Genomic DNA, 16,164 nt, shown 5'->3' on the forward strand with positions numbered 1-16,164 from the left:
GAGCCCTAAAAACCACGCCGACAGCAGCATTCCCTGCCATTATACACATCCCGCCTGCAGATCTAATGGCCAAACATATATCGTTAGCCACTGCAAAAAGGCTTAAGGCCTCGAGACAGCTTGAGTTCAGGCGGTCTGGTCATAGCAGTATAACGTCCCGTGCCTGAGCTTCGAAGGAGTTCTGGGGCCACAACGGAGTGCATTACTCACAAATTTAGTTCTTCAACTGCCAACGCAAAACGGAAAGAAATTACGCAGACTTCTTTGTGGAACATTAAAGCTAATACGCTCTAGAAGTAGTGATAGAACGATACGAGTACTGAGTGAGTAGTATCGATACTTTTCCAAAAAATACTCGATTATTACGTACTCGATGCTTTTTTCCAAGTACTGAGTAAAGTATCGACCTCGATACTTTACCAAGTGCCGATCTACATGTTTAAGATCAACAAAGTTCAGGCCATTAACACCACCACTTTCACAAATGGGAAAAAGGAGCAATGCTTTAGCAAATACTGATGAAATGGTGAAACTTGCCGAGTGGGTAAAAAAAAAGTTATGATGTACAATATAAATTTGTTACAATTTTGTAAAATGGGCACGACGCCGCCCACATTAAGCAGAAGAAAATTTAAATGTTTTGCAGGCAGTAAATGAAAAGTCGTTGATATCACTTTGCTATTTGGCGGAAATTTGATCCTTGGTATTATATATAGATCCGATCAAAAGTTGATAAGGACCACGCCTAATTTAAAAATTTGGTAGTGCAAAGTACAAAAGTTTAAAAAAATTAAAATTGTTCCGATCCCCTTTTATTTAGTTAGTTGCGTTTAATGCATACAAAAAATTCTGGACGTGTTTACTTACGAGGTGATTTAGACTGAGATTTTCTTCTATCTTTTTAATTTTTGAGCTTTTCATGGCACACTCCGAGTGTGCTTGCGAAACTACTGCTGAGGGGTGACCCCGTTCATAAAAACTTTCTCTAAATCCTTTAAGTGACGTTTCTCTTAAAATATATCCTTTATATATATGTTAGAGCACACTAATGGGTATATAATGTTCAGTTTGGCCCAAGCTTAAACTTCCTTACTGTTTTTCTATTCAAAACATACGATCTTATTTAAAAAGAAAGGTTTCTTCACTTTTGGTGAAAATTCCGAAGTACTCACTTGGATCGAGTATACTCGATACCTTTTACTATAACCTATGTCATTACCAACATTAAAAATACTGAAAAGAGAGCGGATAGCCCTTCTCTTTTCCAGAGTACTAAGGTTAATCGTAGAATTCAGCTTTCAACGAGGTCTCGACAATCATGATCACATCATAAGCGTTGGGCGCACTGAAGTGTAAAATAGTATTTGATTTTGTCCTTAAGCCAGAAATATTATTTTAGGAGTAGCATTTTTATATACATCGTTTAGGCCGTTTGCATTCGAGCTACCTTTTTCCGAAAAAATTAAACGGTTTTACTCTTACATTTACTGGCCAAGTTTTTGCTCCCAAAATTGGATGAATTCTGGTGCTTAAGCTACAATCGCGTCAATATATATATTGATAGTCAGGCTGCGATTAAGGCAATAATCTCACACATTACCTTATCAAGAAACTTCACTTAAGCCGGACCAGACATCTGTATTGGGTTCCCGGTCATAAAGGGATAGAAGTTAATGAAAATGCCGATGAGTTGGCAAAGGAGGGTGCATCACCCGCTGCATCTACGGTAAACGTCCCAGTTTGTTGGGAAAAATCAAAAAGAGACGAGGAGTTGCATATGATGCATCAGGCAGGAAAGGTGTGGACAGGAGCGCGGGGGTGCAAAATTTCTAAGATCATGTGCAAATCCTACGATATTAGACTCACAAAGTGGCCCATATCAATGAAAAAAGAGAAGACTTAAGACTCACGATGGGCATACTAACTGGATACTGCCTTCTGGCGTGACATGCTTATAAGTTAGGCCTCGTTAGTAACGGCAGATATAGAAAGTGCGAGCTGCAGGAAGGGACGGTTGAGCACGCTCTGTCTTCGTATCCCGCACTCGCCAGGTCAAGGCTCAAGCTATTATGAGCGGCAGAGTTGCCAGGTCTCGAGGAAGCAATTAAGATAGGTCCTAGAAAACTAGAGAACGGAGTTTCTCTATAACATAAGTCCTGGAACCAGATTGGGGCTCTTATGTTTGGTCGTCATACAAACACTATGGACACATTCAGCCCTTGTGAGTTCAACCTGACCTTATGACGAAAAAAAAAGTTTGTTAAAATTTTGAAAGCCCGAAATGAAAATTAACAAAATTGCTTGACGACTACCCCACATTAAAAAAAAAATGTATTCCAAAGTCTAATAGCAACAGAAATTTGCGGGGCATAACTGAATTTAGCTAAAGACCAACGAAATTTTTCAGATAAACCATTGAGTGCATTAATATTATTTGGTACATGGCGTCAGGTGATATCTTAGCGAAATTTATTATACAATTGTAAATTTTAATGAGTTAAAGACGCACAATAACTTGTTTATATATTAAATTATTTATTACGACAGAAAAACTGAAAAGAATTAAAACATATCGGCTGACATTATGGCTACATGTTTCCATTCTGTAAAGATTTCATTAGATATCTTTGTATTTTTTAGTTAGAAATTTTACTCTCCCCCAGCTGAGATCGAACTCGAGTGAAACGATTTATAATCCTGCAGGAAATTACGGCTGATGATTAATTATAATATGTTTATTTATTTTTATATACCATTTTTTTAGTTTGCAATTTTATTTGTTTTTTTCAAGCTGATACTAATGTTAATTTCTCAATACTTGGTACGTTGCATCATATTTAACATATAGGTTAGGTTAGGTTGAACTAGCCGGTCAATAAAGACCTCACATAGATTGAATGTTTCCATAGTTTTACCAGAATTTGTTTGAAAACCAAACGGAAGAACCCCAATCAGGTGCCAGGACATATGTTATAGAATAACTCCGTCCTCTTGGCAAATACTAGAAGTTTCTTAGGACCCAACTTAATTGCTGCCCCGATATTTGGCAACTCTGCCGCCCTTAATAGCTGGAGCATTGCCCTGGCGAGCGCAGGACACGAACATAGATCGTCCTCAACCGTTTCTTCCTGCAGGGCACACTTCCTGCACTTGCTGTTACTGACGAGGCCTAACTTATAAGCATGTGACGCCAGAAGGCAGTGTCCAGTCAGTATGTCCATAGTGAGCCTTAAGTCTTCTCTCTTCGGAGATATGAGCCAGTTTGCGTTGCACATGATCTTAGAAATTTTCAGCCCCGCGCTTCTGTCCACGCCTTGCCTGCTTGATGAATCATATGCGACTCCGGGTTTTCTTTGCTTTCACCCAAACGGTTTGGGACGTTTACCGTCGATTTAGCAAGTGCTGCACCCTCTCTTGCATCGGCCTTTTCGTTACCATCTATCCCTCTATGACCGAGAACCCAGTATAGATGTATGGTTCGGCCCCAGCGAAGATTTCCAATGCTTCTCTGCATTGCCTTAATCGCCGCCTGACTATTCCTCCAGAATCTCTTATGCACCATGGCTCCAACCCCCCGGCTCAATTGTGGCCACAAAACTCTTTTGAAGCTCAGGCACGGGACCATATATTCCGTTGTCCGATATTAGATGGCGCTTTGTCGCTGTGTCCAACGCGGTGTTTTTGGCCATTAGGTGTGCTAACGGGATTTGCAGAATGGCAGGCAATGCTGCTCTCAGGGTAGTTTTTAGGGAGCCCGTTATGCTAATCATTGATACTCTGCATACCCTCTCAAGTTTTTTGGTATACGTACTGTTTTGTGTGGCTGTCCACCAAACAAGAACCCCATAGTAAAGTATGGGTTTGACAATTGCCGTAAATACCCAATGAGAGAGTTTGGGTAATAGGCCCCACGTGCATCCTAGCATCCTCTTGCACGCATACAGTGCCGCGGAGGCTTTCTTCGCTTTCTCTTCCACATGGACTTTCCACGCCAACTTACTATCTAGGGCGACCCCTAGATATTTTGTGCTACATTTTTCTTGCAGGGTTACCCCTCCAAGCTTAGGCTTTGTCCAAATAGGGACCTTATATTTCCTAGTAAATAATAGTAGATCGGGTTTTTCCGCGTTGGCGGTTAAACCAACTCCAGATGCCCAGCCATTTACATCCCGAAGTGCCTGATCCATCAGAGAGCTGAATGCGGTTAGACATCTGCCGCTTATGATGACTGAAACATCATCTGCATATGCCGTAAGTAGACTGGTCCTCCGTCGAACCACGTAAGGAATTGGTTGATAACCAGCGTCAACAGCATTGGTGATAAAATCCCACCCTGCGGCGTTACTCTGGTAAGAGATTTCGTTGCCTCGAAACCGATCCAATTTGTTAAGGCCGGATGAACTTCAATCGAGTTAAGACTGTCTATGATTACTCGTTTATAGACGTTGCTGAAAGCTCCGGCAATTCCTCCCGGGATTTCTTCCTCTTCGATCCGGTGTAAATTGAGGGTTGCTCGCGGCAAAGTTTTCGTCAGTGAACTGTCTTCGAAATTCTTCCACTGTCTCACGGGCCCATGCCAAACGATCGGTCTCATCGTTGGTACGGTAAACCACTGGACCCAAGCGCTGCATAATTCTTATTGCTACCTGATATTTTGAGAGGGTTCTCTTAAGCTCCCTATCTCGTTGATTCCTTTCTAACATTAAAATTAGTTCTTTGTCCGGGCTAGCATCGCTGATAGCGATTTCGTCTTCCCCAGCTTGGGACGCCATCGTTTTGTTCTCATCCTTACTTTCTTTTAACGTTTTTGTGTTAATCTTGGTCGAACGACCACCTGCCCGCAAGGCGGGCTCAGCGGTCGAATGTTCAAAATCGGAATAAAAATCGTCCGCCACAACAGCGCCCCTTGCTGTGGTAAGGTCATCATTGCTTCCCGAGGCGGGCCGTTCAAATACAGCCGAATATATCCCCCCGCTGCAAATCGTCCAATAGGTTCGGCTAAGCCCTTACACCAACGACAAGGTGCTTGCTATAGTGAAGGATTTAAAATATAATAACATTGAAATTTAATAGGGAGAGCTACTCGAAAATCGGCATACATATATTTACGATTTTCCGTAGTATTTCACCCCAGTAGCAAAGTACGACAATTCTAACAAAATTTGTTATAAAAATTATTTTTATGGTAAAAGCTGTTTCCTTTAAAAATGCTCGATTGCAAACCACGACTAGTTTTTATACCCTTCTTCCGTCCGTCCATTAATACGATAACTTGAGCAGACATTAAGATATCTTCATTAAATTAACACGGTCTTACCTTAAATCAAAATATATTTTTATTAAAAATGGTCGAAACACGAATCCAATGACATAATAATACCATCATCATCATCATCATCATTTTCATCATTTTCTGTCAATGGTACAAAACCTTACAGACTAGAAATACAAAATTTCTTAAAGATAAAACTTAATAACACTTAAAAATAATTTGATTGCAAATTAGCCAAAAATATGGATCTGGACTGAGCAAAATCTAGATTGAGAGTTATGAAAATTCGATTGAATTCTGCAAGCGACCTTTTAATGGGTGCGTACAATAAATAGTTAGATCTAAGCGTTTTAACGTGAAACGGAACTTGAGTATGTAGGACCCTTTGGGGCACATTAAAGACAATTTGCTCGAGAAGGTTAGGACAATTTATCATGCCAGAAATTATATCATAAACAAACATGAGAGAGTACATTATGCGCCTCGACTTAAGCTATTTAAGGTTAATTATTAGGCAACGGGCCTCATACGATGGGAATGGCTCAACAAAATGAAGAGGTTGCAGAGAAAACCGGGTAAATCGGCGTTGAATTGTTTCGATCCTGTCGGAGTGTAAAGCATAAATAGGGTTCCAGATTACTGAGGCATACTCTAACTTAGATCTTACTAGTCAATTATAAAGTGATTTTCTAGTGTATGGGTCTCTAAAATCACGCGCATAACGACGCAAGAAGCCCAAGTTAGAATTTGCCTTAGGTACAATATGATTGATGTGATTGACAAAGGTGAAGCCTGAGTCAAAAACCACACCTAAATCCCGATACTCATGTACATTAGATAGGGGTTGTTAGAAATAGTGTAAGTAGTGACAATTGGATTTACAATTTTGGCAAAAGTCATTTGGAAGCATTTCTTTCATTAAAAATTTTTATATCATCCGCATATAGTAAGAATTTTGAAGTACTAAAACAAGTTTTAATATCATTAATAAAAAGTAGAAATAGCAATGGGCCAAGAATACTACCCTGAGGCACACCAGAAGTGGCAACGTAGGGGTACGATTTAGTATGACTAATTTCAACATATGAGACTCGACTAGACAGGTAAGAGTTTAACCAAGAAAGAAGAGTTGAATGAAAACCAAACTCTTCTAACTTCAATAAGAGAATGCTATGTACAACGGTATCGAAAGCTTTCGAAAAGTCTGTATAAACAACATCGACTTGACGAGATTTAAAGGCTGAGATGCAATATTGGGAAAATGCAAGGTTTGTAACTGTGGAACGACCACACACAAGCCCATGCTGATGCGGATCAATTATTTCTTTTACAAAGAAATACAATTTATCTTTCATCACCTTTTCAAAAAGTTTAGAGCAGGTGGTGAGTTTAGAAATAGGTCTAAAGTTTCGTACATCATTTTTGTTACCAGATTTGAACATCGGAGAGACTGATGTAACTTTCCACCGATCAATAAAAAATACCTTCAGGGACACAAACTTTGATATTGTCTGGTTTGTTTTAGGCAATATTTTTGGGATCATTTAGGCACGTGGTATAAAGGTATTGTACTGGCCTAACCAATCGAAGCCCACTTATTCAAGTGACGGTACAACTAATATCAGAATATTTCCTAAAATAGTTCGGTGATGGCAGTGGTTTGCTGGCCTTGCGAGTGTATTTCTGCCATAGAAACATCTCAGAAAAAATCATCTTTTTACGTACATGCCGCAGTCGCATTTTCCGACTATTTTGGGATCGTTTCTGGACTGCTTCGGGATCGTTTTCTAGACCTAAAGAGGAAACAAAAAAAGGCTTTGTCCTGTGCAAGTTGTAATAGCTAGATTGACATCAAACTGAAATCCAGCAAACATTGGATCTACAAAGGCAGGAATAGCTTTTTTTTTTAAATTAATTAATGTGTTTTAGTACATATTTATATATTAAATTAACACGCTTTAATTGCAACCTAAGCCTAAATTAAAGTCACACGTTTGATGAAGAATGCAATCGAAATTAGAGATACATGTATGTACATATGCATGTATGTATGTAAGAACAGATTAAAGTCATACGTTTGGTGAGGAATGCAGCCGAAATTAGAGAAGACTTTTGTTCGTTGAATTGCATTCCTCCCAAACTATGAGAATCAAAATATTCACGTCAGCGTCAACAGTTGGCGTTAAGGCGTAGGTTCCACATTACAATTTAAAGGATGGTTGATGTCATGTTGGAACAAATCGCATGCAGGACATACATTACGTATGTCGGGGTTGGCAAGGATGACTCGTGTCTCCCTTGGTAAATAAGCTTTCTTCTTCTGCAAGGGTAGCATATTGCGTATTGATAACGGGGTTCACCGGGAGCGTCCTGGCAAAGACGTTTACCGATTCTGTGTGGATTTTTCGTAGCGCCTCCCTACGATTGTTTATCAAACGGCTGTGTAGGCAGATGCCGGATCTGATCATAGTGCTTATGGAGTAGAGGTTTACGCCGATAACTATCGGCGGAGATGTAGTGACCATAAATAACTTGATTTTCGTATTTAAAAAAAAGTTATATTTAGGAAAGGTTTTGTGTATATGTATTTAAGGAAATCGACGTTTTGGCCATTTCGGACCTCCCACGGCAACTGGTCCTATATACTGGAGTGATCCGGGGTTTTTGCCAGGACCAATGGCTGATATTTCAATATAACGCGGCTCAATTTCTCGCGGATCGTTCAAAAAACTTCATTCAAGGAGTAGCTCCTGGCGGGGGGACTTTCCTTCATTCACTTACTCCATGGAGGCTTCGAACCTAACTCTGGCCTGTGGATTAGTACTGTGAACCTGTCGAGAAAAATACAAATATTTAAAATGTTCACACTTTCGTCTGTATGTCTCGCGCAAAGCGTAGTTTCACCGAAGAAGATATTCTGGGGTAACTCCTCATACTTGTCGTCGATGCAATTCCTTTAAATCATTTGTGGCTCCTTGCTGTTCACGCCCACACTCTTAAATCTTAGCACTAATGCTGTTGTTGATTGCGCCAGTTTTTCGGCTGTTTTTAAGAGCTACAGTTTTCGAAGTTCGAACAGTAGCATTTCCGACTACCAGTCGCTACCGTATGCCAGCACAGAACCTATACGACTGCGACATGGAATTCATACCTTCTTCGACGTAATTTTCCTAGAAGTTCTACGTGTAGCTACGAAGGCTTTACTGCGAATGTTTTGGCGCTCCATGCTGTCGAGCTACATAGCCCACAAGAGTCTATTCGAACCACTAGATAAACGTAATGTTAAGCAGTAAATATTCGGCGAAGGATGCCGCCCTCGCAATCATAAGCTGACGAAGGGGGAAAATCGTTGCGAGAAATAGAAAAAAAATTTCAAACGAAAATTATTCAGTGTTATGCTCGTTACTGTACCTATATTCTTTATACCCTTAAATTTTATTTAAATTTTCTGTTCATTGCGTTAGAAAAAAAATTGTGATAATTAGGGGACTCATGTAACCGTATAAATGCCTTATAAAGTGTGTAAACGTATAAATTTATCTGGTGCGTAAACGAGCTGTCAAATTTTGTATGAAAAATCATTTATACAATTTGTGTAAATTTACGCGCACATTTCATTGTGTAAACGCGGTAAACTCAAAGGAATGCAACCTTGCAGACATTACAGCAGGCATTTTCATCAGAAATCTCCAACATCAGCAAGTAAAGCCGTTTTAGTTTTGATTTTTCACTTAATCTTGGCATTTTTTAATTTGTATAACAATCAAAAAATTTTTGTTTGGCAATAATACAGCTGATAAACAATTAAGTTTATCAAGAGTATTACTAGGTGCGTTCATATAACAGCGTGTGTAAATGGATATAATGTTACACCTTATAAGTTTATATGCTTTCATGAGTCCCCCTTATGTGTAATAAAATGTTAATTCCTTTTTTTTTCAGAGTGGTCGGATGACAAAAAAGATTCGCGTAAAAATTCGAACAAAAATTCGATTTGGAATAACTTTAGTGGTTCAACTCATGCATATACCACCGGCCGTCGCCACATTGACTCAAACTTGAATAAAATTCGTCCTAAAGGTCCCAGTCAAACTCTAAAGGTACCTACGTAATATTTATTTTAAAAAAATTTTTTCATTCTTAACAAATTGACGAAACAATTTTAAAGTGATTGCACAGTTTTGTATTTTATAGGCTACTAACCTTGCCGTCTTTTCCATGTTGTTTGTCTGATATACATTTGACATCATCCAATATTTAGAAATTATCGCCCAAACAGCCCTTCTAAAGTTTAAAAGTTTGTACACGATTTTCGACTTGGGACTTCTACGGTGTAAGCTTCAAGGGTTGCGCTCTCTTCCTTATCAGCTCATACTCCCTTTCATTGCCATCTACTCTCATATTGATGGGGACTGAATATAGATAAAAGCTTCACCCTATCCCAAATCTTTCTAATGCTGAAAGAAACTATAACGATCAGCACGATATACAGCAGATCCTGCCCTTTCCATATTTACAGGCGTATTTTGACTGCTCATCCGGCCGAAATTTTAAATGAAATATATCTGGGGTCATAAGTTATAATTACCGAAGTCCCATGTAAAAGGATAGGGCTTAGGCGATTATTGCAATATTTTATTCGCCTATATTTATTGAAATTAGTTACTAAATATGTTGTTTGCTTTGTAGCAACCGGGCAAATTAAATATGAAAAACTTTCAATTAGTAAGCGAAGCAGTAGCAAAAATGAGTTTTGGAGGAGATACATTCCAACTAACACCTGATTCTGATAAATGCTCTAAACGTTATACACAATTTAATCATACTCAACTAGATTGTGAAGAAGATGATTCTGAAGAGTTGGCTGAATATGAACAAATTTATGAAAACGAAGGTATGTATGTCATTACAAATTTATATGTATATATATATATATATATATATATATATATATATATATGTATATGTATATTTGAGGTGTTTCCTATAAACTGCCAATTATTCATATTTGAAATTTCAAATGTTAGTGCGTGGAAAAATTATTTTTATTTTTATTTTGACCTCACGCGTCGCTTCGCCCCATCCAATAGGCTCGACTGACTAGGACTTTGACTAGGTTTTGTACTCTAGTATCAGCAACTCATTATTTTTCCTGACCAAGGACTGTAATTTCAATGTACCCCACAAATTTTCATCCTCAGAGCAGATGCTTGCATCGGGATCGCTCTATACTTTCTTGCTCCGGGAAAGTGTTGAACCTAACCCCTAGAAATGGTTTTGCTGCGTGTGCCGGAAACAAATATTTTTAGGACGGTCACCCTCATGTCAGTGTGTCTCGTGCAACGGATAGTTGTATCGGACGATGTGTTTTGTGAACTCTTGGAATGCGCCTTAGAGCGTCCCGGCTCACAGGCTCCACCACCACCATCTTCGTAGCATGGTCTAGTTTTTCCCCCTCTTTCCGGGATCAGCATACGAGTAGGTCAGGGAAACACTCTTAGTCCCTATCACCCTATGCACCGTTTGCCAGGACAATATATACATTTACGACGCCCGCCCAGTACAGTTTCTGCCTTGGAGGTTGCCATTTTCTGGGCTCAGCAACGGCTTTCCTCCGACGGGAGCTTTTGCCGTATCGTGCTGCTAAGCTGCACACCCAACAACAACGGGTATTCCAGTACTCTCCCTAGGACGTCGCGTCCCAGGGCTTCAACAGCACACGCGACGCAGCGTTATACAACCTAGGCGAAACCACCCGGCTCTTGCCCCCAGAGTGACGATGTCTTCCCCGTAGGACTTTAGAGTACTACAGTTAAACTGCAATGGATTTAGTGGGAAGATCACAGAGATAGTCGACTTCATGAAGTGGCACATAGTCTGCATAGCCGCGGTCCAAGAGACTAATCTCACTGCAGCTACTCTGGATGTAGTGTCCATAGAAAATATCGTCCAAGAAGAATTGGAGGCCGAATCGCATTTACCACTCACCGCTCTGTGCAGTAAAATCTATTTGATTCCGACATCGATCACAGTGATAGTGTCCTGGAATGCATCTTTAGCCTCAACCTCACGGTGTCAAACACACGGATCTAATTGCGTGATCAGCTTCATGTTCCTAACCCAAAAACACCTCAGTGCACGATCGTTTTGGTACCAAATTACTTGTTATCAGGTGGTGTATAATCACAAGGTCTTATACAAAGTCTGGTAAAGGTTTTCGTCGGATGAAATAGAGGACATGGCGTTTTGCACAATAAACAGAGACGCCCCCACACGAATGGTAGACAATTTTCATAGCTCATAAAGCATACACATATAATCTTTTCGCTGCCCTCTTAATCCGGACTGATGTCCGTCAAGGGGAAATTGCTTTTCTCAAGATCAATTAATCATCTTCGAATCGTTTCATTCCGCCGGAAAAATTATGAAAACCCGGCCAAATTGTTCAACGGAGGCCGAAACTTAAGCGAGAGAACGTGGCCTTGTCAGGCACCAATACACCTGCGCACCGGACAGCGTGAAGACAAACATAAGCGGAAGAAATGGGAGGAACACCTAAAGAACTGTAACTTCGTTGCCGGGGTGGGTAAACTTTGGCCTTCGGCAATAAAGTGCATTAGTCGGCAATATGTAATGCATTTCTTGGTCGGAAAATCTAGACGGCGGGCCAACAGACGCGCACATAAGCATAAACATACGCTGATGACTGTACGATATTGGCAATAGGTCCCGGCCCATCCATTAATGAGCTATTCTATAAACTACATGACTATCTCCCTAATCTTTACAGTTTTTTCACCTCGCGAAATCTCACACTGTCACCAACCAAATCCTCAGCGACCTTATTTACAAAGTACACAACAGCCACGATGGTCATAAATCCCAAAATACTGGGGGTCACGTTCGATCGCTGCAATCCTAAAAGTCCAGAGCCGTAATAAAATCCTCAAGTCTCTTGTCGGTAACACTTGGGGGAAAATATATGCGCTCATAACCCCTGATAAAGCCATTGGCCGGCCACTGACAAAACCATTGTCGTTCCCAATATGGTCGCCGAGCCTAAAAGCACTGGAACGGAATTTCTTCCTATGTCTTCAGAACATCATCTACACAGTGAGGCCATAAAAGAGAAAAATGAAATGCTGAGCAAACAGTTTTTGAAGGCCCGCCTCCCAGGAATTTAAGAAGTCATCTTCGTAAGCACTATGAGGAAATCCGGCACTTAATAATTCAGCCGGATGAAGAAAGAAGCATGAAAAGTCTCACAGAGACATCCACAAAAAGGCGTCGGACTACTATGCCAGCGATTACCGTGAACCCCGTTCTTAAAGATGAATATCTGAAACTCGCAGTTGAGGAAAGCAATTTCCCCAGGGAGGTGCGCGTCACTCTAGCTCAACTTCTATTTGGACGTGTTCCCACATGACACCAAATGTTTTCAATTGCAATGTGGAACCATCGCCTCTAACACCCTTATCTCTCTGGTCCAACCCTGTTGAAACCGCAAGTTTCCTCGAACTCCCGTTAGAGGATATTGATGACAATCGGGCACTTTTAGCGAATCAGCGATGGTATATATATGTGTAGGGTTTAAGGCTCTACTACATTACAGCCCGGCTAGCCTGGCAACGCTATACATTTTGAATTGAAGAAGGGTTTGAAAATGCTCAACTATTTTTCAGTACTACATAATTGGTTGAATTCAAATTTGGAAAATATTTTAGCAGCAGCAAATAAGCAAAGTAAAAAAAAAATTTAATTGATAAAAGCTGGTGTCGTCAGCAGAAAAAAACCTTGAGTATTTTGTTCTGCTTTGAAGCTATAAGTATTTCATAATCAATTATTCTTAAATTAAAAAAAAAACAGAAACATTTAAACAGCAATATATCGGCACTGTGATGTTTGGGAATGTGCCTAGTGTTTAGTAGCAATACAGGAGTATTACATATATGGCAAAAATAAAACTTGTTTACTATTTTTCAGCAGCTATTTCTAAAATTCATAGAGACATACAAACAATTGTACTATGTATTGATCGTACTGATACATCTTTTCTTGTTATAGTGTTGTATTAGCCTGGGATAAAATAATGACAATACAAATTGCGACTGCGTTTCTGAAAAATTCCGGACGTGATTAGCCGTGGAAAGGCCAATCGGCTATCCATGTTAGACTAACCGGCACCGTATATAAACGTAGCATAAGATACCTACATATACATATATTGTAACAATTTCTGGGAAACTCCGCTTATTTGACACCTTCTATTAACGTTCGTATCGTTAAATTGTTGAATAAATAACTCCAATATTCAAAAATGCAAAATGGTCTTTATTAGACTAATTTGATACTACTTCACAATAACACTTATACTTCGCAACCAATAGCGTGCTTAAATCAAACTGATTACGGACTACTCAGCTCCTGCTGCTTTTATACTCTGCCCAAATGTCTAGACGTTTCTTCTTCTAGAATCCTCTACCTGGTCACCAGCCATACACACTTATATTTGTAGTGTGTAACCATATGCGTGTGTGTAAGTGAGCGGTGTAGTAGCTGATGATGACATGCGTTTGTGAGTATCTCTCTACTGCTTGTATGTACATATGTGTGTACATGATGATTAATGTGTTTATGTAGCTTGCTTAAATGTTGTACCTTTATTTAATAACCTTGAGATGGTAATATTCATCACACTGCCCTCCACCTGCCCTCCACACTGCCCTCCTCCAGCCTTTCCAAATGAACTACTTTTATTTTGTTTCGTGGTTTGCCAATGGTTTGTGTGCGGTAAACTACATCGTTGATTCGTTTTATAACTTTGTATGGGCCTTCCCAATTACACTGCAATTTTGGTGATAAGCCTTTTTCTCGTTGTGGGTTGTATAGCAGCACCAAATCTCCTTCCCGAAAACCTTTCTAATTAATTGCCTTATCATATCTGGCTTTCATCTTGTCAGTTATAATCTTGGTTCGTTGTCTTACAAGATCATGTATTTCCCTCACCTCTTCCTCCAAGACACCAGTGGATTTCGGCATTTCTCTCCGCATCGGCATTTGTCCCAAACTCCAAATCAGCTGGCAGTCGAAGGTCATTGCCAAAAATTACTTTTGCGGGAGTTTGGCCCGTTGTCTCATGCACTGTCATCATCGGTAAGCCATCAAGAATAATGGTATGCGTGTATCCCACTCTTTATGGAACTTGTCCACAACTTTCCTTAAGTGCTCCTCCAATGTTCTATTGAATCGTTCCACCATAACATCGGACTGAGGATGCAATGCAGTTGTCCGTGTCTTTCGAATGCCCAATGTTTTACACATTTCTCGGAACACAGCTGATTAAAAATTTCTCCCTTGGTCAGAATGTAACCCCATTGGTACACCATACCTTGCAACCCAAGTGTTTATGAACACTTCTGCTACTGTTTCCGCATCTTGATTTGGGATTGGGTATACCTCTGGCCATTTGCTGAAATAATCCATAACCACCAGTACATATGTATTTGTTTCCGCAGCTGCTAGTAGGAAATGGACCTGCGACATCCATAGCGATTCTTCCAAATGGCGAGTTATATTGCTTCATCTAGCCATGACTTCGGATTTTGGGCCCTTTCGCTCTGCTGCAAACCTCGCAATCCACTCAGTGACCGACTGACTGCAACCAACACAATAGAATCACTGCTTAATCTTCTCGAGCGTCTTCGTTATTCCAAGATGGCCTGTAAGACGACCTCCGCTTGGACCACTATGCAGCTCGCTGAGCACGTCAGGAATCCTTTTTCTGGGAACAACTATCAGTTTCCTCTTACTTTGACCATCCCCACACTCCCATACTTGATGAAGGCAACAGGATATCAATTCTAAACTGTTCCACTGCGCCCAATATGACTACGCAATGGGACTCTCTGTTGACATCTCCTCTCTATTTGGTCTGTATAACATAATTCTGTCACTCAATAGCTTGACATATATACATATCTACTTAGTTATTTGCATTCTTAAATTCACTCATTGTACTCTATTCTCTTTTTGTGGTGCCTACGTACTCAACCAAATGTACTTGCCTACGTAAATTTACTTTTGAGTTTAGTTCTTATTAAATAGTTCACCGAGACTATCTAAAAGGAACCTTACGAAATAGCGCGTTTTTATTTAAATCATTTTTTTCATGGTGCCGAAACCCGGGACAGTCGGACTTAGCGATCGGTTGAATTTAATTAAAACCTAATTAAAATCGAATTGATAAGTGACTATGGAAGCGGTAATCCGAGCATCGTGTCGAACGCAAGTTACTAAGCTATGTAACGCGGCCAATGATTATCTAAAAACAATCAAACCTACAATTTTTTCCGGTTCAAATTGTCCAGCTACAGTAGAGGAAGAGCTGACCATATTCATACAGCGATTGAAAAATGCTCATTCCAACCTCAAAAGGGCGGATGAAGCCGTACGAAACACTCTAAAGCTGGATGATATGCAAAAGGAGGTTGAAAGCGTAATCGAGTACGACGATAAGGCCATAACGCTACTAGCAGAGATGGATTACGTTCTTTCTACCTATTTTAAGCCATCGCAAAGCAATCAACCCAGCAGCGAGGGCACCGCGCCACCCGTTCAAAACAATGAAAGTGGTCATTATGGCATTAAACTAAAGGCTTTCGAGATAAAGAAGTTTGACGGAAGTCTGGAAAACTGGTTGCCATTCTGGGATCAGTTCAAGCTAGCGGTTCATGATAGCGGGATTTACTTCGTCTGAACAATGCTACAACGATGTCATAGCCCTGCTGCAAGAGGAGTATGGCGATAGTGACAAACTAGTAGAGAAATGTTTGCAAAAAGTAATGAATCTTAAAATAGTACAGTCGTCGAGCGACGTTCATGGTCTACGCAAA

The 16,164-nt window shown here is 40.1% G+C and overlaps 1 protein-coding gene across 5 annotated transcripts in view; it reads left to right on the forward strand.

The window, feature by feature from the left end:
• RhoGAPp190 (Rho GTPase-activating protein 190) overlaps positions 1-16,164 on the forward strand; it is a 377,159-nt gene that overhangs the window by 292,669 nt on the left and 68,326 nt on the right. For all 5 annotated transcript variants that reach the window (XM_067782351.1, XM_067782350.1, XM_067782353.1 and 2 more), the window contains 2 exons: positions 9,215-9,372; positions 9,962-10,166. In XM_067782351.1, coding sequence (XP_067638452.1) covers positions 9,215-9,372; positions 9,962-10,166 — 363 coding nt within the window. The remainder of the gene's footprint in view (positions 1-9,214; positions 9,373-9,961; positions 10,167-16,164) is intronic.

The sequence above is a fragment of the Eurosta solidaginis genome, chromosome 4 (genome assembly GCF_040869045.1).
Source record: "Eurosta solidaginis isolate ZX-2024a chromosome 4, ASM4086904v1, whole genome shotgun sequence".
Lineage (NCBI taxonomy): Eukaryota > Metazoa > Arthropoda > Insecta > Diptera > Tephritidae > Eurosta > Eurosta solidaginis.